This window comes from Aphelocoma coerulescens, chromosome 10 (genome assembly GCF_041296385.1).
Source record: "Aphelocoma coerulescens isolate FSJ_1873_10779 chromosome 10, UR_Acoe_1.0, whole genome shotgun sequence".
In the NCBI taxonomy this organism is placed as follows: Eukaryota; Metazoa; Chordata; class Aves; order Passeriformes; family Corvidae; genus Aphelocoma; species Aphelocoma coerulescens.
This window is the reverse complement of record NC_091024.1, coordinates 16243568-16267606: the sequence shown is the minus strand read 5'-3', so window position 1 is coordinate 16267606 and position 24039 is coordinate 16243568. Positions and strand designations below refer to the sequence as shown.

The 24039-nt window shown below is 39.9% G+C and overlaps 1 protein-coding gene across 40 annotated transcripts in view; it reads left to right on the top strand.

Annotated features, from left to right (window-relative positions):
• RORA (RAR related orphan receptor A) overlaps positions 1 to 24039 on the top strand; it is a 480592-nt gene that overhangs the window by 374813 nt on the left and 81740 nt on the right. For 5 of the 40 annotated variants that reach the window (XM_069026318.1, XM_069026317.1, XM_069026315.1 and 2 more), the window contains one exon: positions 9748 to 9788. The exons of the other annotated variants lie outside the window; for them this stretch is intronic. In XM_069026318.1, coding sequence (XP_068882419.1) covers positions 9779 to 9788 — 10 coding nt within the window. In that variant the 5' untranslated portion in view covers positions 9748 to 9778. The remainder of the gene's footprint in view (positions 1 to 9747; positions 9789 to 24039) is intronic. 40 annotated transcript variants of the gene reach the window in all.

The window sequence follows — 24039 nt, the reverse complement described above, 5'->3', positions numbered from 1 at the left end:
CCCTAACAGCTGTTTTACTTCTGCAGGTTCTGAAGTTGGTGGTGGTCTGTCTCCAGTACTTAATTGTTCCGGGGTTTATTGTTTGAGGGTTTGGGTACGTTTTATCCTCTTCTTGGCATTAGTCTGTGACAAAAGTGTCCTGTCAGCTGAAACTGAACTCCTGTGCTGATGGCAGGTGCTCAAGTAGTTCTGAATCTAACAGTAGCTTAATATTTGTACACATGCAATATTGTAATGCTGAAAAAATGCAGGTCTTTCATAATGTAACTATCTAAATAAAACCTGAGAGGTTTTTATCCTTTTTGAGGCAACCATTTTATCCAAGTATTCCACTTCATTGGTGCTTCTCCACATTTTCTCTTTATCACAGTTTAAATGTTGCAAAACCTGACACTTTTAAACAGGGAGTGCAATAGTCTTCCAAGCAGCACTAAGGGAATAAGTGTTACCCACACCAAAAATGCCCTTCTTTGTTCAGTTCAAGATTAAACAGGCTTTTGAAGAAAAAATTCATGCCTTCTGTCTGTTTGTAGAATTATTCTCTTAAGCTCACATGGCTATTTGTCAGGTTAACCATAACTTTAGGTAAGTAGTAGTAGTCAGATGGTAGTAGTCTGTCAGATGGTAGAGAAGTCCTGTCTCATCTTCCACACCAAGTGGGACTTCTGGTCTTCAGTTCTTTTTTGACTCGAGGAAGACATGACTGAGATTCTTTTCTGATCATTTGGTTGGCACTAATATTTGTAAAACAACCCTCTTCCTGCCATCTCTCATGCTCTGAATAGAAAAGTATTCCAAGTGAATTGTAACTTTGCACAACTTCACCCTTTTTGCAAATTCAGAGGGGTATCATTGTATCAGTGATGATAAAAATCTGAAATTCTGGGAAGCAGAAGGCTGCAAAGGACCTGGCATTTAATACTGACTGACTTGGCTTTAGGCTGTTCTGAAGTGTGTAATATTTAGTTTCCGACATCTTAAATCTAAATCTTGCCACAATTCATGTAATTAGTTTCGTGACCTCTACCAGACCACTTGTGACTCAGACCTATCACGCAAATCAATCACCTTATTTTTCTTCAGATCCCTTTTTTATCTTGGGTGCTGACTTTCTTAAATGAATTTGAACTTGACTGCCTTTCCAAGTAAGGGGTGGTTTCCTGCAGATGCACCCGGAAGGCTAATATTGTACTGAATCCAGGATGTAATGGAACCTTCTTTCTCTCACTGTCTGAGTTGTGAAGAGCCACAGTCAGAAGCTTTGAAGGAGTTTGATTGCATAGCTGGACTTCATATCTGCACTGATGTCCAGATACATTCAGTCATTTGCTTACCTGGCGTTTGTAAGATAGTAAAAACGACATAGATTTTACAAGCCTTCCTCACAATTTTCTGTCCAGAGCTGCTACCATCCTTTGGAATATTGTTCTGCAGCAGAAAAGAACCAGGGGCCCTGGCTCTGAATGACACACACTCGTCAGAGCAGAGGTGGAGACCTGCAGAGGTGCTCTTACCTGGCCTCGATTAACCAGGTACTGCTTTGAACTAGGTGCTGCTTACTGGCTTCAACTGTCTCGTGGCACTGTCCCCACAGTGTGGATCATGGCCTTTCTGAGCTGAGGCCAGAAGTGACAGCTGCTTCATACATTCAGACTAAATTATTACCATTTGGAGAGAAAGAACATCTTTCATTTTGTGATTTATCAAGATATTTAAATTAATTTTTCTTAAACAATTATGTTAGTAGGCATCTCTGTATGAATTCCTTAATTTTGGGTGAACTGTTCCTTACTTAAACTGAAATTATCCTTTCAGTTAATGTTTCCAAAGCTAGGTGCTGATTTTAATGACATGAGCTCCTGCTGGAAAATTAAGTGGAAATTGTGTGCTTTTAATTTTAAACACTAAATAAAACCCTTTGTATGAAGAACTGGCAACTTTGTTGGCAAAGAGAAGTAAACCCATCCCTTCTGCTATCTGAGATCCCAACCCCTTTCCTCACTCCTGCATTGAGCTCTGGGACTCTTCTTACACTCATCTGGCTGTAGGTGTTGGTCTCGAGGTGTATCTTGACTCAGTGTTCTTTGATAAGTACACAGGAACTCTGGACTAAGGGGGCAATTCATGTTTCGAGTTTACACTGCAGATGGGAGGCCTTGACTGTGCCACAGGGAGGTCGACTTGACTGCCCACAGTGTGGGACAAGAGCTGGGAAGTTGGGAGTGACAGTTCAGGTGTCTCCACAGCTGCCCATAGTCCTGCCAAGCCCCTGAGCCCAGTGCTGTGCCTGCGTTGCTGCTGCGGCACAACGAGCCAAAACCAAGGAACGTCTTGTTCGGGAGTCAGAGGTGTGCTCTTAACACCATCCTGGCCAGAGATCCATTCCTGCATCATGGCCTTCCTATCTTTGACTCCAAGCAGTTGCTAAGAAGAGCACATTGCTTGTTGAAAATGAAGAGGCAGATTTGGGGCAGAAGACAGCTCTTGAGCTTCTCAGGTGTCCAAATATCCTAGAGCTGTTGTTCACCAAAGTTCTCCAAGCATACATTAATTTTTGCAGCTTAATGGAGCCCAAGATCCAGATTTCTCTTCTGCCTTGATTTTAGTTTCCATACTGTATTTACTGCCACTGCTAAAGATTTCTCAACATTTGCTAGTTATTTTGTATAATTGCATTAAAGGGAAAACCACTGTGATTTTTTTTTTTTACTGATCTGATTTATAATTACTTGTCTACTATGCATTGTACTGTCAGCTTCACCTCATGTGTTTCATGTGCAGACTAAAGTAAGTAAACAGTACTTCTCCCTCACAAAACAGAAGCCTTCAGAAAACTGATGGTTAACAGGATCTGCTGCTAGCACCAAGGCCTAAAGAGAACAGGTGAAAACTAAACCCTGTCCCCTGAGGCCAATAAAATAGCTGTTTTGTCCCCTGTGTGTAACCTCCTAATAACTTTACTGGGCAGCCTTAAGATCCCTTGGGGGCTTCTCTGCAAGAGCATTCCCTCTCTTTGTTCAGATTGCTTATTAAAAATGATTTTATAATGAAGTTGCCTCAAATAGCTGCTACTTTCCTGCTTGTCCTTGAAGCACTGTTTGCCCTGGTGAAGAATCTTAAGACAGCTATCTAGGGCTGTTCTCTTGTTGAAAACTTTTACTGAACTACTGCTACACTTTTTTCTTTTTCTCTTTTTTTCTTTTTTTTTTTTTTAACTTCCCTGCTGTGAGCCAAAGGAAGCCTCTTCATCAGCAGCTCAGCATTGTACCTTTAATTCCCCTTTGAGGCCATCCCTGTGGAAAGTTTGGTTTGGTTGCCACTCAGAACACTGTGTCAGTGACTTGTTTGTTGCCTGAGAGAGAATGAATGTTGCCTTCTTTTTGTGTGGCCAAATTATTGAGTACAGGGGCAAAGATGAAGGCATTGTCAAATAATGAGGAGAGGTGGGAATATTTTTAAAGTCACAAAGTGTTTTTGGCTTGCCTGGGAGAAAGAGTACCCAGAATGGCAATGTGTGCGGATGTGGGACTTCCATTACATGGCTCTGGGTGAAATCTATGGATGCTCTGGTTCTTCCTGGCAGTTTTTCACCAGTGAAACATTTCCTCTGTAAAAGTTTCAACATTTGAGAGAGACCAGCCCTTTGCCCATGTAGAAACAGCCCATGGGTAAAGTATCAAAAGAACTTTTATTAATGTATGTTTTGTGTCCTCATAGAATAACTGATCAGAGCTGAGACAAACCTGGTGCCTCTAACCTTCTCTTAGCTGCCCAAAAGCTTGGCATGTGCCTGGCCCCCACCCAACCCTTTGGCACAGTTGGAAGGAACATTTCATTTTCTCTAAAGCTGATAGAACAGGCAATTAAATGCACTGCCCTGGAAGTCCCATGGGGAGCTCTGTCTAATAGCTGCACTTGAAGATAGTATCAGGTCTCTTCTCTGGTTCTGTTCTGAGTATATGGAGCAGCTTCTATCTATATGGGGGTTTTGGCTGTAACCATCAATTATGGGCTTACTTTACTGTGAGTTTTCTGGTAAATACCCTCAGACAGGGGTTTCTGTGCCTTTATAATGAAGTAGCATGCAAACCAGAGCAAGGGAAAAACTGCAAATGAGTTGAAAAGTAATTTTGACAAATGAAGACTGATAAGAATTTGCAAAATGTTAATCATCCAGTATGAAAATTTATGCATCTGTGTACATTGGATTATAGTTCAGATACTTCTAAATTGCAAATCAATATATTCCAGTTTTGCTCACGCTTCATTTCTTTTTCTGGTTGCTCCTATGTAAGCAGACCAGATGGGCAAGAGACATTCTCTTTGATGTTTAAAAAATTATTTGGAGGCCCATGTTTTAAGGAACGATGAAGTGTTAGGAGAGCATTAAGAGGTTTCTGACATTAGACATCTAAATTCTGTTAGCGTGGTTGATGGATATTAAGAAATTGTGGACTGACTCAAAAATAAATTTAAACTGTTTGTGGACGCAGGCAGTAAGTACATTGGGAATGTCTGTAGTGCTCCCTTATACCTAAGTCTTTCTTTATAATTTCATAGAAGTTGCTCTTACATGGTTTGTACCCTTCTTTTTTCTATCTATTAATTCCTAAGCCTGCTCATCTGATGTAGGAAATAGTGAATGAAGTCGTGAACACCTCCTGTGGTGTGATGCACTTCAACAGGGAAAGTGTAGGACTGCTCTGAATCCTATTGCAGCTGCTTCAGCAAATCCTGTTGGCTGAAATGTGCTTTCATCAGCCTGCTTAGTACTGCCTATTTTTTTGTTGTTTTTAAAATCTCCTGTCTTTAGAACTCTTGCAGCTGCTACCTGAAGTTCCTGTTTCCAGCTTGATAAGAACAGCTGTCCACAATTTTGGTGTGTTCATTGGTTATAGATGAGAACTCTGTTATGGGCTGAATCTAAGCTTAAAAATATCTGATATTCTCCACATTCTGAGACTTTAATTCATCTCTGAGAGCAGTAGGAGTTTTCTTTGCAAAATCATTAAGTAAATTTTTTTTTTCAGTTTTTGAGTGCCTTGGGCACCAGAAAACTGACAGAAGAGACTTCTCCAAATCTACTTTCGTATTCTGCATATTTTTCAATGCAAACAATGTGAAAGTAAATAGGAAGTGTTACTGCTCATGACTTTCTTCTTTAATATATGGGTTGCATATTTTGGCTCTGAATAGTCTGAGTCTAGCCAGCTCTAGCTATGCTTACAGGGAAGTACTTCTGACTACATCCTTTGTAATAGATTCCGAAAAAATAATTGTACTTTCTAAACAAGACTTGTGCAAGACTCATTTGGTTTGATTTGAGCAGTTTCTTGAAGTCACCTCAATCTTTATAGAAAGGTGAGTCTTTGTAATAGATTGCCACCAAATGCAGCAAAGTGATGGGATTAAATTAGGGTTAAAATTGGGATTAAAACATGATCTTCATACCATTTGTTCAAAGATCGGAAGTCCAAGTGGATGGGTTTTTTCTATGGATGTATCACTGCTACCTTTTTTCCCACTTTGAGAAGAATCTGTGGAGCTTTCTGCTTAGATTCATTTCACTTCATGACATTGTTTATAATACAATGCTACATTTTTTTGTAGTAAAGCTGAATTCTAATGATTCTAGAGCAAGCTCAGTCATAGGGACTTCTCCAAGGTTGGTATCTGAACCAAAAAAAGCACATTTTATTATCTGAATTTTGAAACCAGGGACTGATTCCATCATTCCTAATAGACTCATTTATTTGACAGTGCATTGCTAGACTTGTGCACTTGCCATCCTGACACAACTATTGAACCTGAAAAGGGCTCTTTAATGTATGTTGATGGCTAAGCTTATTAGGACTGTGAAAATATTGGAAGTTTTGCAGCTTTTCTCTAAGCACATCAACCTAGAGTTATTTAAATGTTGACCCCAGCTGGGAGCACAGTCTGATGCAGACAGCAACCAAGACAGCTCCTTATGGCAGATCAGGTAATCACTCCAGCTCATAATGAGGAGCTTGTTCTTAATGTTATGACCAAATGATAGTATTTGTAAAGCTCCTAATTTAAATACAGTTTTTCTTGTCAGGTTTTTCTCCCTCTGAGTCTCCTAACATGATGAAATATAAAGGACAAAAAGTTTCAAAGGGCAGTGTGGGTCAGTCTAAAGAACTAAAACTTGCAGCTGAAAAGAAGGAATAGAAACAGATTAACCCAAAATGAAATAGAATCCTGAGGGAATTTGGAACACAGACTCCTTAAAATTCAACTTTTTTTCTTTTGTTTACAGAACACTTGAATAGTTTTGAGCTGTACTGACAAAATGCTATGTCTTTGTGTATATTGCTTAATTGGGGGGAGTGGGAGAGCAAGGAGGGAGAACTGTACAGACAGCACTTCAGAAATCTTGCCAGATATGAGTTACAGTTATAAATACAGGTGATTTTTGAGGTTTACGTGGATCAAAATGTAGTGAAAGATACTGTGGTTCAAGTTTGCGTTCTTAAATGTCACCTGCTTTTGTAATTTGCACAAGCAGTGGGATGATGGTCATCTGCTTACCCAAACTATGCCCACACACAAATTCCTTATGCAAAATTCTTCATTAAACTGAAAGACTCAGGAAAAATGGTGCCTGGTTCTGGTTTAGTATAGAGGGATAGTTAAATTTTCTGTTGTGTCTTAGTAGTTGTGTTCCAGTTGAAAACATGAGAAAAAAATACAGCGCGTTCACAATAAGACAAAATGGCACAATTTTTCTGTAATGCTAAAATTATTTTGAATTAACTGTATGTGCCCTATAAAAGAATAGTTTTATAAAATAAAGCTATATTCACACATAAAATATGTGTGATTTGGCATATACTGATGTGCTGATTGGTGCACATTGAAAAGAGCATCACAGTATTGAAAGAACCTTTTTTCTAAATATGTTTTATGCAGGGGAGGAGAGAGAGTGTCAGTAACAGAATTACATCCTCCAGTGTAATTACACCTTTGAATTCAGTGTAAATATCCATTGCTATTTTATCTCTTACTTTTATAAGACACTATAGTAGAACCTTGATTTGGTCTTTAACCCTACTGCAGTCACCTTGCCTTAAATTACTTTGTTCTTGAATTCACAGTTCACTTGATCAAAGGAATAGATCTCACCTAAATAGAAGTTACTGTTTTAAGGGATTGCAGCTGGGACTTTGGGAAGCTTCCTGTCTTAACCTTACTGCCATTAATGGTAAAATCCTTGAATTGAACTTGAACTGAACCTTCAACGGGTTACTGTAAAAACATAAGCAGTGAATTAAATGGGAAGCCTTGACCAAGAGGATGATGACTTAGCTGGAAAAACTAAGACTTATGAGACATTTTTGTTACCTGGCTTAGCTTCCCCTGTGTGTAGGAGAGGTTTTTGTTTAAAGTGAACACAAACTATCAGTTGTGAGGTGCAGCACTGTCACTTGCTATACAACAGAGTAGGCACACCCTCAAAGCAAAGCAATTTCCTCTCTCTTTTTTTTAATTTTTTTTTTCTTTTTTTGAGGTGTTTACCACCAGCTTCAAAAGCCAGTTCACAAGAGTGGTGGTGTTCTTGCAGTTTTCTGGAAATTCAAATAAGCCTTTATTTAATCTCTGTGCAACAGAGGTAGGGAAACCTCTGGTTTCAGAAAGCCGCTACATGACCAAAGGCATTTAGTGATTTCCTCTTAGATAAAGCCATCAGTTGATAACCATCCTTCCCACCAATGTTTGTCTGAAGAGCTGTTTCGTTATCTTTGTTACTGTTACCTAACTGATACGGGGTGTGATTCTTGCTGGCTGTAAAGGCAACTTCTACAGATAAGGCAAGTTTCCTGTTTAAAGTCTTCACGTTTCTTTTGCTCTGACCCTTTTTTCCTTTTTCCTGCCTATATTGGTGGCTTAGTCCAGAGTTATGGTCCTTGAAGTAAAAGTGGAAGTAAAGGGGACATCCAAAAAGACAATTTTACATGCTGTTTGAGGACATAAGGGTACTAAAGGCTGGCTGAAAATAATTTTTCTGTTAAACAGAGCTTTATATATTTCAAAAAATATTCCACTGAAATAGTCTCAGTTTTTTCCTGCAGTTTTCAGAAGGGAGGTAAGAAAACCCCTTGTTAACTCAGAGCAGGGTGAGTCGTCCTCCACGTGGGATGGTGGTGGCATGACTTTAAGAGCTGGCCTAGAAACGAGGCAGTTCAGGTACTTCAACCTTAAATTTCCACGTCCTGTCAACAGGACTTCACCACCTCACTGTCAGCTGTTTTGAGAGTACATTTTAGCACGAAATCCTGTCTTTAGAAGCAGTAATGTAAATTTCTCTGGAACATTTTGTCTTTGAGAAGCTAGCTGTGTTGACACGAAAAAATCCCCGTTCTAGCAGGGAACCTTAAAAGAGAGAGACAGAGAGCCTTAACTTGAGAACAAATAATTTGGGAAGTTACTGTTAGTCTTTGTGAAACTAATACCTGGCAATCCCAATTTACAAAGAAATTCACTTTACTGTGGGTTCATTTGCTGCTTTTCACTGGTGTTGGAGGGGAGGTTGTACAACAGCACTGAAGGTAGGAACCCAGCACCTGCTTTATAAATAAACTGCTTTCCTCACTCCGGATCAAATCAGCATTGGACTTGGGGTCCAGCCTAGTAGGTGGTGGTGTGTTCTGGTAAGTGTACACTGGGAAGGTTTACATGTAACTGCTTATTTTCTTGTCTGCAGATCCTGAAATCACAAAGCTGAGCATTTCAGTGTGATGGATCTTTTACTGTATGTTCTGAATAAGCAGGAAAGACTCTCTGCATATCTGTTGTGGGCAAAGGCCATCCCGTAAATCCTATTTGTTCTGTTGTGTCAGATTCGGCTTGCATAGTCCAAATGACTTCACGGCACTGGCATAGGAGTCTCCATGATGCTTCTCTCCAAATCAGACTTGATAGTGCTCATTTTGTCAACCAAAAGGTCTATTCAGGAGTTATAAATTGAATGAGAAAGTGTAAGTTTGACATGGATCCCTCCTGCTGGTGGGATTTGGGCCACTGTTGAGGACTGTAGTATCCCCTACAAAAGTTTGTAATATTCCCTTCCCTTTCCTGTCCCTTTGCTAATCCCCACACAAAATCTTTGTCCTAGACACTTGTCATTAAAAATGCTTCTATTTCTAAACAGATAAATTACCAAAGTGTAAATATCATTTGCCCAAAGAAAAAAAGTAATTTGGGAAGCAAGTACTAAGTGACATACCTCCAAAAAATTCTCTTTATTAGGTTAGTTCATTGCTGGGTAATAAATCCGGAAAAGAGCTTTTAATTGACTCTTTAAGTAGTTTTGGCTGAAGTTAGTGTTGTCTGCTTTTAACTTCTTTTTTTTCCCATTTTTTTCATATTTTTGTGATCACTGCACACAGTTAAATGGAGAGGTTCTTTGGGTTTTGTGTTTCATGCACATTTTCTCCCAAATAGTTCTGAGGTCATATTTCTATTATGACTGTTATTATTAGAGCTTTAAAGAGAAGAAAAAGGAAAGGGGGAGCAAACACAAAGAGGAAAGGAGGTAGTGACCATTTGCCTAAAAGGTGTGTGCCGATCCAATACGTTTGCACCTCTTAGACAGGAAGAGAAACAGAAGCTTCAGCTGACGTAGGGGATCAAACCACCTGTAAAGGAAAGACTGCAGGAGCTGAATGATGGCAGATTTCATATTTGGTCCATTAAATCTTTGAAACTTCTGTTTGCTTCCAGTGAGATCGTAACACATCACATCTCTACGTCCATGCATCAAGGTAAGCATACACAGATTATAAAATCAGAGCATAAGTTCTTAGCCTCTTTCAAAAGACCATTTCTAGGATATTCTAGGAATCTGCATGCAACAGCAACTACCAACTGAAATCAGACACTGTCTATGCTCTGAACATATCATATTCATAAAAACAACCTTCTTTTAACAAGAAGCCTTCACTTCTTTAATTGTTGCACTCTTCATTTTCCTCACAAAACTTCTCTCAAAGACAGGATCAAAGACAGGTGCAGTGACATTAAAAAAATGGGGAAGTTGTGTATCTTTTGGAATCAGTAGAAAAGCTGCCCTTGGTTTTCGAGCCAGAAGAGCCACTTCAGAGCCACTTTGTTCATTGTCAAGTGCTGTAGCTTCTCCTTTATTCCCACAGTGGTACAGCATACTATATTTAGTTGTTTTTCACTCTATTATACAAGTATTAACTTTGATAAGGAAAGAAACTAGGATCTTATCAGACTATTTGCCAATAAAGTTGGGGTAATAGAGTTCTCCCAAACTGCCCTCTCTGTGTGTAAGTTCTCTTTACTTTGTGTTATCAAATGCAGCACTCTTGGTGCTTTAAAATGATTTTCAAAAAATATCTTTATTCCTCATTTTAAAAGAAGTGAGAATAATTCCATGAGCTGTTCTATTTAACACTTCATTGGTTACTTAATATAAATGCGAATCCTAAGCTACTTGATTTGTAGTGCGTTTTTGTCAGATGATTTTTTAAATTTTATTTTTGGTGCTTAGTGCTGAGAAAACTATTTTTCATTTCGAACCATGTGTTTTCATGGAAACAAACCATCTAGAACACATTGTATTTCTATGAAAACACAAGCTTATTAAATGTCAAACAGTTTATGTTTTCCTGGCAGTCATCTTGAAATTGGCACATTCACTGTGTCAGCGTTCTATGATGTAAGTTTAAAACTGTCACATTGTCAATGCTCAGATGTTAAAAGGTCTGAAGTCTCACACATGGGGGAGGAGGAATTAGGCTCTTGTCAATGAGCAGGTGGTGATGATTTAGGCACGTTTGTTTGAGGTTTGTATTAAGTTAATAAAAACTCTCTAGTCTGAGTATCCTCAAATATTTAAGCTGATAAAGAGGTGGCGTCAATGTTGAAGTCAGAGTCATTTGTGCTTACTAAGGGCTGACTATAAATATCAGGGTTGCTGGTGGAGCTTGAAGTGTCTTTGCACATTTAACTTTATCACTCAGCTCATGCATTGCAGAAATTGCTTTAAAAAACAGGGAAGCTGGGAGGAACTGCACTCACGGCTGTACATACCCTGCGCCTCAGGAGCTGGTGGATCCTAAGGGCTGTGTAGCAAGGGCTTGGACACTGCCTACCCATTTTGGAATTATAACTGAGGGTCCCATTGTAACAGGCTGAAAAATGCCTTTGGAAGCAGAGTGGCTTCTGGAAGAGAGAGGAGCCTCCTGGGCAAGTTTATGGCCCAGTCCTGTGTCAGTGTGGAAGGGCATATTGGATGAGCCATGGTTGATCAGGAAGTGATCCTTGTGTGCACTCACATCCCAGTCTGTCACTGCTCTACTGGCAGGCGACGTGGGTATCAGGCTGTTAAATAAAAGATGGAGGAAGTATTTGATGCATCTGAAAGAAAACGTACAGGTCATAGTAAAGAGAATTTTACCTTCACTAAGATAGGAAATACTTGTACAAGAAAATCCCTTTTAGCTCTCCAGGCCCCGTCATCCTTACACTTCAAACAATACCCACAGCACTATTGCCCCGCTAAGCTTGACAATTCCAATGTATGTGGATTAACAGGCAGTAAAAATAATTTTGCATTTATCATGCTGTGCTATATTTTATAGAATAAACTGATGTTTATTTTATGGTTGAATTCAATATGACTCTACTCAGAAATAGCTCACATGAAAAAATCTTCAGGATTAATTTATGAGTTTAGTTGCATATATTATCCTATCACATTATGCAAATAATTAGGAAGAAAATAGCTATTTAGCTTATTTATTATCTCTGTAGGGAAAATGTACACATTTCACATGCATGTTTTAACTATATTTCATCTTCTTGTGATTGTGAAAAAGTCTTTAATATATTTCTTTACCATGAATTTTAAATTTCACAATGGAATTAGCTAAATGGTTTGTTTTGCACTCTAATGGATGGGATTTAAATCCAGTTTTTCACATCACACAGGAAACATCTTCCAGTGTTCTTTTGACTCTGTTCCATGGTTGTCTGTTCTGTGCACCAAAACCAAAGACAATTCCTCATTGCTGGAAATTGACTAAAGTAGTAAAGATGCTCGAAGTTCCTTACTCGGTTTGTCTAATAGCTGCTCATCTTTCAAACTCTCTCAGGGGTTATCTGTCCACACTTGCACCTGGGTGGAGTCTCACCTGGAGCTGTGAGAAGGCCCCGTTCTTGGTCAGCCCTTCGTGGCTGAGATCAGGGTGAGATTTGTGAGATGCTGCTTCTTCCCTTCACAGCTCAGACTGCAGAACCTGACTGTGCCATGAGCATCGCTCACCTGTGACTCCCTCAGAGCTGTCCTTGCATGTGTCTCCCAGCAGCTCTGCCTGTGGCTAATGACAGACACTCACCTGGTGACAAGCTCAATGACTCGTGAAATCCCGGCCCCGGGGCACGTGCTGGTTATTTATTGTTACACACAAACACAAAGCAGACAGGGAATTTGTCACTTTGCAATTTCAGTGACAGAAAAAAGTGTTTGATTATCTGAAAGAGGCAGTGAATGTTTATGGAGATTTGCATAACAGCCATTTTTCATTTCACCTTGCTGATGGACACAGTGGATATGTGAGCCTGGCTATATTCTGCTGCAATTGCCAGTATTTTTTTTTTTGCAATGTTGACCTATGTGTGTAAGCATCATAGATCTTGTACCGTGTATCAGAATATATCAGGTCTGTTGGTATGAAGCTGTCATTTAATTTTAAAGGAAGGATGAAAGTATTTGAATGGTGCTGAGCCATGATGTCATAAACTTTGTACTGCCTAGACTCTGTATTTGTACTGTGATTTTTTTCTCCATATAGTAGCAGAATAATTTTCTGATTTTTCCCCAGAATAGCTTTTCTCTCTGTTTTATCTCTTACATTAGCAGTGTTACTAAAGGAAATTATAAGTTCTTAGCCTTATCCACGAGCCAGAGGGAGATTTACTGGAGATGTGTCAGTATCTGTTTTTATTAATGTTGCTACACTGTGTGCAAACTTCTCTGTACATACTTACAACTTATTTGTATCTGAACTTGGTGTAGACTGAGTGTAAAGACTCCAGAACACTAAAGCCATGTCTGCTTTGCCGAGTCATGCAAGTGAAAGAGAATGGATCTAACACTGCATAGCACTTGCCCCAGAGGATCTGACATCCATACTGTGGTTGGTCTGTTTGTTGACTTTGGAGTCGACCAGGTGTGGTAGCAGGCAGCTTCTTGCAGTGAGTTCCATATTATCTGGGAGGGCATCTTCCAGTCCAATTTCCTCAGAAAGGGACTGTGTTCACATGCTCTCGGGCCACTCTGATGCAAACCAAAGCACAGGGAAGTGATGGGGACAACTGCTGCAAAGCACCCTCCTGATCTGAACGGGAATGCTCTGGGAGACACACTCAAAAGATGCAAGGGCAATTTCTGTATGGGACTGAAAATTTCCTAGCCAAAGTGGTGTTTGTTGTATCAGCTCTGCTAAACTGCCTTTGGCAAGTCTCCTTTATGTTCTCTTGGAATGGTCCCCATGGCTGTTGCCTGTCTCAGTGACATTGTGGGAACAGAGGACTCTTCTGCTGCTCCAGAGGCCACCCGTGTGCACAGATGCATTGTCAAGTGAAGAGCTTTGGGAAAGGATGAGGTGTTCACTCCTTACATTGTAAAATGGCTGCTGAAGGTTAATCATATACTTTTAGCAATGCCTCTGTTCAGAATTGGCTGGTGGTTGGAGAAGGCTCTTTATATTGTTCTTCAGTTTGTAAAGGAAAGTCAGATTGATCTTCTGGTTTTTTATTTCTATTTCCATGGTGTAGCATATCCAGTATAAGAACCTGTAGTTCATTCCACTGTTTAAGGAAGTGCTGGAATTCAGTGTCAGTAGTTGTAGTCATTATTATTATTATATAAATTACCCCATACAGAGAAAACATTTAGTAGGGTAAAAGGGAGAAAGGCTGTTTTGTGTCCCCTGCACATCATAAAAATGATCAGTGAAATGCAACTTTTAATGTTCCTTTCTATTGTTCTTCTATGGATTCGGGCCCAAAAGCTACATTGCTCATTTTGGAATTTATTGCTTCCAGTGCTAAAAGCAATGGAGATATACAGAGAAAAGAAGAAAACAAGGAGGTGCTCCATAGAAAATGGCTTTCCACACAGAACCCAATTCTTTTGCAGGTGTACACGTGTGACCTTTTTCTTGTCATTATCTATGCACACACAGCCTCTGATTCAGGAATGTTTTTGGCAATGTGATGTACTGCGGTAAAGCTTTTGCTGCTTTGGCTTACTCACTTGAAATTAGCCCTAGTAAATACTAACTTGGTGTGATTTGTACAGTGCTGACAATGTGTTGCTTGGCTGAGTAACTTGTAAAAAAAGACTGCAATAATTAGCTACTACAAGTTCACATTTTCTTTCATATTTGAATATATGGATTGTCATTTGCTGCCAGGTTCTGCATAAGTGTGTTAGTAGTTCCTCACATAGACTTTTTGGTCCTTTGAACTGCTCAGCAATCTCTGGTGCCTCCATCCATTTGCATGCCTATGGCGAGCTAAAAAACATGTGTTCCTACCCATCCTTTTTTATAGTGTTACATAGGAATGGAGCTCCAGAATCTCCTCAGATTCTGGGAGGATGTGTTTTCCTCTGAGTCACTGTTTCTGTTCTGCGTTCATTCTCTAATGTCAGTCAACTTTGTTACTTCACCCCAAAAGCATCTAATAGTATTAGGGAGTATTTATTTATGTTTAGGTCATCATACCTTTGTTGTTTCTTTTGAAAGTTTAATCTAAACATTGCTGTCCTTTCTGGTCATTACTTTATTAGTTCTATTTGTTGGCAGTGAAAAGGGTGTCCTTTTATTTTAGGTCTTCATTTTGAGTAGAAACAGGAAGCCCAAGCAGAGAATGCATCTTATTTTTTTTTCCTCAGAATTCCAGTATATTATATTTATATGTCTTTCATCTTTTTCCATCCTTTTTTGCAGACATACTGTTATTGATATGAATGAGAGAAGTCGTGGACAATGACTGTATTATGGCTCATGTGTTAATGTATTTTTCTTGTTTTACATTTTCATTTTTGATGTTACATTTCTTTTTTTTTTCAGAAGAATACATTTAAAAGAATTTAAAAATTTAAAAAGCCCTTACACTGGAAATGTGATGATTTGGCTGGGAAGGCACTAACAATGGTGGTTGGTGCAACTGAGAATTTTGTTTTTCAGTCTTTCACTTACACAAGCTGGTACTGAGAGACCTTTAATTTACATTGCCAGCATAGAGAGATAGCCACACGAACTGCTCTGTAATATCCTTTCAAACAGTATTTTTCATCCACCTATAATGAAAGGTGTCTGTTTTATGTTGCTGCCCATTCATCATTCCTTGGACACCTGCTGCCTCAGTCAGTTACTTCTTAAATCTGAGTTAACCTTCTAATGTAATCCTGCTCGCCTTTCTTCCTTGCTTAAACCTATTATTCCATAAACCAGGCAGTCCAACATGAGTCCAGTCACCTGTGAGCACACGGTGTAGGATTTAACATCTATCACTTGTACGTGCTGTTCCTTGGAGCAGTGGATTTTCACCACATCTTTATGAACAGAGGAGCAAAGTACCCAACTCATCTGAACTATTCATTATGTGCTCAGGGGTTTGCTTTATGTTTTCCCTTCCTGGGTTCGGACTGCACATTGTTCTCTAATTCATTCTGCAGTCAAGAATGGAACAATTAGCCACAAACTCTCAAGCTCTGGCAGATGATTAATCAAAAAAAAAAATTAACTTTGGCTGATAATGCCTCTCTGTGAATTATGAGCTGGCTGTAAGCCAGGGAATACTCCTATTGTCCCCTGAACAGAAGGCCATCCTTCCAGACTCAAGTGAACCAGAAGTAGTAATATTTTTCATCTTGGAGAATTTTAACCATTACATTCTTGAGCTTTTTAACTCCTTAGGACAAGTGTTTGTGAATCTCTCTTGGCCAGCTACCATGTAATCCTCAGGGAAAAGACAAATCCTAATTCCTTTGTATTTTGCTATAATTTGGCAGTTGAAGGGGGAGGTGGTAAATGAAGTTTAAAGCATTTAGGTAAACAGCCACATTGCAAAATCCTATTGTTATAATTACAAAGGTTTTAATTAAAAATGTCAGCCACAAAAAAAATTCCTTTGTAGGCCTCTGCCAGTGATTACAGATCAGTTTCCATCTGTGCTTTGGTATTGACACATAGCCAAGTTCCCGTGAAGGGTATATTTACATTACTCTTACTGTTAGTACTCTTTTTTGCAATGTTTTCCTAGGCCCCAGTCCTGTACCTTCCCCTGGTCCCCAGCTGGCAGGCTGAATAATGCTTGGGCAATGGGGTAGTTTTGGCTGTAGAGTATTAGTGATTCCAGAAGCACTTGAATGACATTAACAATTACCTGCTGCAAATGTATTTATTTCTGGGGAAAGGAATCTCGGCTTTGCTTCCTAAACACAGTCTCATTTGCTTACTAATAAGCATTATGAACCACTCCTCTGAGCTTGGAGTTGTCAGCTCAGATCTCTGGAAGTCTTTCTGGATGACAGTGCAAATCTGTAGTTCTACTTGGAAACTAGTGGCATTTCCACAGTGAGCCTAGACAGAAACTTTTTTCCCCTGAAAAACACTTTGATGAAATCCATGCTACATAAAACCTGGTTTTGCTCTGAGAAGGCGGATTAGTGTGTCTGCTTCTCATAATTACTTATCTGTACTGGCATACATACTATGGAATTGTTTTTCATCCATTAGCAAAAGGATTTCTATAAAAGTATAGGGGTGAAAAGCAGAGGCATTACAGAAGAGCTAGAGCCTGGGACCGTCTTGTGTACTTTTCAGCTCTTTACTGGATGATTGCTGATTCCAAGGTTGTACTTTCAAAATACAATCTTAAAAAAAAAAAAAGCCATTATAAGCAAATGGAAAAATACTCAAGACAGAGAGTGAATCTCTGGGGCACTAATAATTAAAAGTTGTTGCCAAGATGTTACACAGTGCTCTGAAATTTTCATTAATATTTTATTTCATTCCTGATTAGCACATGGTGTTTGGCCCATTTCAGGACTGATTTGGTGGGCTTCCAATACAGGAGGCATAGCTTAGTTGAGTACTTACTGTGACGAGGTTCATGTAGGATCCAATTAGTGTTTAAATTTACTTTCTTACTCATACTCCACATTAACAGTTCCAAGGATTAATTTATAGGACTCAATAGTGACTGCCAGGGGAAAAAAAAGAAAAGTAGTCAAATTAAGTATAAATGAAAAGGTATTTTGCAGTAACTTGATGAGTCTTGGCATAAGCTTGGCTGCTCTTATTTGTAGCTAAGCTAACTGATGGTGAGCTTTTCCAAGTATGAAGGAAAAAACAAAGTTTAGGAATCAGTGTCTCAAGGGGGTCATATCTGCCAGTAAGGATCAGCCTGTCCTTTGGGAGTGTGTTGGTTGCACAAGTTGTGTGAAAAATGACAAATGTCAAATTTTGAGCAGAGTCTGTCCATCTGTGTCATCATATCGAGGGTTGCCCTCATTACTGTCAGCAGCAAGCACTGCACAGTTTTTGGTAGCTCAGAATTTGAGCAAGGCAGAGAAACACTCTCATCCCTAGAAGGAGAACCAAGACACAGAAATTGAAGGGATGCAAATCCTTTCCCAGCTCCCAGCTATGGTGGTGTGGGAATGTGCCCTGCACCCTTTCGGCAAAATCGGTCCGATGAGCCTTGGTCAGCAATTCCGACTGCTTGGGGTTTTTCTGTTGTAGTTTTGGGGCAGGTTTTTGAGCTGCCTCGGGAGCTGTCCTCCCAGCAGAAGCAGAGGGCTGTGTTCCTGCTGTGCTGCTGGTCTGAGGGCAAGCACTGATCCCTGGCCTCGGAGCAAACCTGCAGCTGCTGCTCAAGTGCCGTCTGTCCAAGGGGCACAGGAGCTTTTCCTCCTACACGGGCAAGTGACAGCCCAAGAGAACCCTCTCAGCTGCTGCTGGGAGCACTTTTCCTCTTTCTTCAAACTCCTGGAATGGTGCTGCTTATTGGTCCCAGTAATCCCAGTTTCAGCTGTGTGTTCCCCTGTCCTGTGAGGGTCCTTTATGCCGGGTATCCCTTCCCTCAGAGGCAACTTTCCAATTGTTTCACAGACCCGCTGGGTCCTACTTGTTTCCCAAGTATGCTCCTTATTTTTCTTTTTAGCTGCTGGCAACATCTGCAAATAGAGAAACTTTTGGCACTGTCAGCTAATTGAAATTTCTGTGGGACAAAGTAGCCCCTGCTGACACTTCAGTTTAACTGCTTTGCTTTCTATTAGCAACTTTTTGTTGTGTAGATACCCAGGCTGTAAGAAATGTACTGCTTTTAGATAGACTTTCAATTCAGACTGCTTTTGGAGGGAACAAGTAATGTTGATTGATGCTGCTTAACATTCTTTTTGTCTTAATGCTTACAATTTCCAGTCAGAAAATGTTTTCTACTGTATTGCGCACACTTTGCAAATTTCTCTCCCCCTTACTACAGAACTTAATCAGATGTTTCACAAATGTGATCCTTTTCCCTCTGTCCATCCTCCTGTCACGAAATCCAGGCTTGTCCTTACTGCTGCTTCATGAAACACAAAAAATTACTTTGGAAAGCCTCTCTTCCCTTCCTTACTTAATAGAAAGCCTTTTACATTATTGTTTATATAGAAGAACACAGTCATATTTATTATTAAGAAAAATATTTTCTATGCAGAAGGCCAGGCCCTGCCAAAAGAGGCACTCTGGTATTTAGGAAGGAGTCTTGAGAGAAGACTATGGTTTGTGATGAAGGAAAAAATCAAGTATCTGAAACATTCACTGCTGCAAAGGAGAGCTTTGTGACATTGTCCAAGACTTTCTGGATTAAGATTACTCCTGGTAGGCTACAGTGGGCCATTGTAATTCACCACTGCAACTGGTGGCATTCTGTGATTACTAATGAAGAGGCTACTTGAGGAACACTAAATTGAGTATAACAATGGCAGTATTTCCAGCTAGGAAAGTTTGTATTACAATAAGGAACAACTAACATAGGTAACAACAGCAGCCACCTCACAACAGCACAAGCTTGGTATGTTCCAGCAGCCCTATGAATAATCCTTGAGTGACCTTAGCTCTGCCCTTCAGTCTCCGGTAAACTCTGTGCTCCCACAGGTGTGCTGCTGCTTTAAATCACAATACCTGCAGGTGTGAGAACGTGTGCTAAAGTTTTAGTGAGACAGATGTGAAAACTGATTTACCACTGCTACCTGAATTGACCCTGAATAAAGAGCACACAGAGTGGTCATACATATCTAGGTGGAAAGGAGAAGTGACAGTACAGAGCCTCTGAAATCTGCGAGTGTCTCATCAAAATCTGCTTTGGTAGTGCAAAATTTTTAGACTAAGAATAAAATATATCTCTGTCTTTAAATCCAGGCTGTCTTTATGCACCACCAAGTGACAAAATAGGCCTGATTGTTTTTTCATTTCTATTTTTTTTTTAAACCTCCAGCAGTCACCTTTAAGAATCTGACCCTTATTCTTTGTGCTAGGGAGATAATTACTCACTCTCAATTGCTATCCCTAGGACCAGTTAATGAATGCTACATAATAAACAGAAGTAGGGCAACTGGATGAGAACAATGCACAGGTGGGTAAAAAGACTTCATTTGGTGAGAAGATAATGAACATGAGAACTTGTGGTTTGTCTAAATACCACCCTTGCCTCCTCTTCAGATAGCTCCTGCATTGTTACTGCTCTTCCTCAGTCAGTCTTTCTACTTGTTAAGTGACAAGAGGAAGGTGCTTACAAAGGAGAGAAAGGTTTCCTCAGCAGAGATTCAGGCAGAAGAGGACCCTGTTTCTCTCACTCTCAGACCTATGCTAAATATATTTACTTTCTTATGTGCTACCCTGCACCTTCCCAAAAGAGGCTAATTCTGCAGGCAGAATAACCACTGCTTTGCAGTGCCTGGTTTTATTATCTCTCTGCAAGACTTGTCCCTTTCTTCCTTAACAAAGCTGTGCCAAATCCAACTTTTGGAGGAGAAGACAGGATTGATTCTTGATACATCAGTTTATGATGTTAGTGCTGAGAGAAAAAGCAACCATCCTGGCCCTACCACTGCAGGTCTTGCCATCTGTACTGCACAGCTGCACTTTAGCCAAGGTTTACTGTGTATCTCAGGAATATGAATCTCTGCAATGGAGTTTAATGGCCCATACACACACAGAGGAAGGTAACGCTGCTGTCCAGCTGAAGAGGATCAATGTATAATACAGATAAGTGTTTCCTGTGTCTGACAGCCTCTCCAGAGCTGAGGTTTGAGTTGCAGTGCATCTGTGTTTTTAAGCCAGCACTAGCTCATGATGACACTGGTGTTCTGTGAAGTCAGCAGCAGAGGTAAATGACTCGGTGACAGGAATATTGAAGATGAACACCGAGCCAGGCAATTCGTTCTTTCTGCTCTGTGTTTTGTTAACCTGACTGACATGCACAGAAAGGAAATGGGGTCTGAAGGTCTCTGACTTGTTAACCAAAGTATTAATTGCTTTGAAATTGCACCATTCAGTTTAGTAATGTGGTTTCTGATATTCCAAACACGACTTGACTTTTTATAATGTCCTGTTTGAACTGGAAGCAAAATTAGTTGAAGTAGAATTAATCAGAGTGTGTCTTCCTGTGACTGTTTTTAAAATTTCACCTAAACCTGTCAAAGGCATGTTTAATACTCAAAATGGCAGAAACCATAGCCAGAACAGCTTCCAGCTAGATATGTAGTAGGAACATTATGCACACCATTTGCTAATACAGGCACGTACAGGCCAGCAATAGTTCCAGAATCTCTGCCAGAAAGCTAATGAGAACATAGTTGGCCATAAACTTTCCTCTGACTTGGGCAAGGGCATATCTAATTCCAGTTGTCTCATGTCCACTAGCTACAAAATGGAGGTAGCAAAGCAACAGTGCCAGTATAAATTGGGATTTCTTGAGGGTTTGCAGTGAGAGACTGAGACATGATAATTGAAGAAACCTGCCATGGGCTGTATTTGCATAGGTGTGTGTATGTTTTTCTTGAGAAAACAGGCTGGTTGTGTGTGCCAAGAGCTCACCACATGTGATGGGCTGATGAGGAAACACTGGTATGTTCCATTCAGAGCATTTTTGAAGGGGAAAAACTGAATGCAAGTGTTATCTCTTTTGTAATAGTCCAGAGAAATGTGGAGAAATGGTGTCACACCCACACCCTCAAAACAGTGAACCCGTCAAAGGCTGCACTCCAGAGTGCTCATGGCCCTGTTCACCCCAAACTAGAAGCCTTTTTTTTTTTGCATAGCATCCTTTGGAATAGGAGTTAACTTTATCTCTCTAAGGATCTTGGAGAAGCATGCATCTGTCCTGGTGCTCTCCTGGTGCTCTTCTGACTTATGGTCTCTCAGACCTTGTCCCATGGAGATAGGGAGCCAAATCAAGAGCTGTGCCTCAAGAAATCCCTGAATGGGGAAAACCTTCTCTCCTGTTTTGAACCCCCCTTCCTTCCCATGCTCTCAGCTGATATATTTTAAGATAAACTTTGTTTAAGATGAACCTTTGTTTCATCTCCATCAGCAGTCAGCATTGCCAGATTGCATGTTGCAGGGCACAGAACCACTTGGTGAAAATCCAAGTGCAGTCAGCACTTGATCAGCTATTAAAGGCTTCCTTACAGTAAGCCTGATCTCCTGTGGAGTGTATTATCCAGGGTTCTCCAACTTAGTGTGTCACAGCATCTTTGACTGTTTTCTTCATGTTCCAGCTGAAACCTTGCTGATAAGTGAGCTAGAGGTGCTATTTGTATTCCATGGATAAGCACGTTTGGAGCTTGCTTGAATGTTCCTACATGATACTGGCTTTTAGGGTCTGCATGGACTTAGCTGGTTGGAGGCTATAAGCCTTTGGATTTATAGGAATTGTTACTGTGTTCTTATCCTTCACTGATGTTTGATTTATATCCACAAAAGTCATTCCCAGAAGGAATGTAAATAGATTTTTCTCACGGATTTTTAATTTAATTGGTGACTGTTGACATGAGAATCCTTGCCAAAGTGAGATGATTTGGCAGTCCTCTGGAATGTAAAGGTTAAGTATATTGATTTCATCTTTTCCCGAAGGAGCTGTTCTTTTTGCGCAAAAGCATCATTGGTTTTGTTCTTGTGTCTGAAACTTTGTTTACATGGGTTTAATTGAATTTTGTCTATATTGTACAGCAAGTGGGAGATGGCAGTTTCATATAGTTCTTTTTTTCCTGGAATACTGATTTTTGGACTCTTGGTTTGTTAATAAATCCTGGCATTCCCTGAGCAGTAACTCTTCAGAGCTTTCAATGCCATAAATACTGAAAATAGGGAAAAACTGTCCTGCCATTATACATTCAGTCAATAGGAGTTATTTGTAGCAATGGCAGGATCTTATACCTTTGTCTTAATGTGATCAGTACTGTCCTTAGCTTAAAAATAAGCATGTCTGAATTGTTAGCTTACAAATAGTGTCTATAAACCATATTTATTTTAATGTTAGGCACAAGCTTCTGACAGTCTCAGCTTTTGAATTGGACATTCCTGAAGCAAAGTGAATACAAAGCCAGAATTGCTAATTTTGTTTCCAGTAATCACATATGTAATTTATTTCCCACTTATGTAAAAAGTTTGTTGGGTTTTGGATCTGTAATTTATGAGTAAGCTGTTTGTTACCACTCAGAAGTTGAACAGCAATTGGAACACCTTGGTTGGAGTGTTCTTTCATCTGCTGTAGCATGGGTGGGCCTTGATCAGAGCAGCAGGTCTGGATGGATCACTGAGCTGCTGAATAGCCTGCTGAGGAGCTAAAAGTCATATCTCCTTCTGAGCCCTGTGCTGGCCCTGCCAGTGGGCTGGAGCAAAGTAAACCCCAAAGAGATGGTTTGGTAATTGCAATTGAAACTGCTGCTGTGGACCTGTTAATTTCTTTTTCTGGTCACATCTTCTATTGACATTGGTTTTCTACTTCCTTTAAATTCATTAACAGTTTTTCTCAGTGATCCTTTTTGTGGTCCAGGTCCAAACAAAGTGATTCATTTCGTAGAGCAGAGTAATGTCAGCTGTAGTCTAGTTCTGCACAGTAATTTATCCCCCTTAGGTCCAATCTGCTGGTCTAAGTTGGAAAGAAGATGATAATGAAGCAGTTGTCCATCCCTGGGCTTCTAGAAGATCGTATTCCTGCAGAATCAGATTCCAGTCTGATGGTTCAGAGACAAAGTAATTCCTACTGTAAACTGTGATTTGGAAGGAGATAAATCAGGAGCGAATGTGATCCTTGTAAATTTCAATTAAAAATACCTCTACTTCCCCTAGCAAAATGCTTCTTTCTGACATACCTCTCCAACACAGGGACTCAGTGTTACCAAATGAGGCTTCTCTGTAGATATTTCTCATTCCTTACTGCCAACTTTGACACAATAAGAGATTTCCTTATATTTTGGGGTTTTTCTCCCTCATTCCTGCAGGACTCAGTCTTAACTCAAGAATTTCTTTTGATCCATACAGATCTTTAGGAAATTAATTTAAAATACCTGATGTCCCAAATACTTTTTGACTCTTAAGGGTATATTGCTGGACATACTGTCGATAGTTAAAAAAGCCAAGACCCAGCAGCTGCAGGAATTTATGCCCATTATGGAAAATCCAGCATGCTTGCTTTGGTATGGCAATACCAAAAGTCTGCTGGCATACCCAACTGAAGTACTTATAACCATATAAAGGGAATGCCTTTTAGGAATTGGATAAAAACACAGACATAATGTTTTCCATCAATTAGATGTTGAGAAGTCCCAGACATACAATGCTGCAAGTGAAATTAGATGCCTTGGGAAACCTATTCCAAATGGAAATCTAATATGTGGGATCCTGACTCAGTCACCACTCCCTCAGTTTTTTACCCTCCCAAAAATATATTTGGATACGCTAGTAATGTAAATATAGTAACATT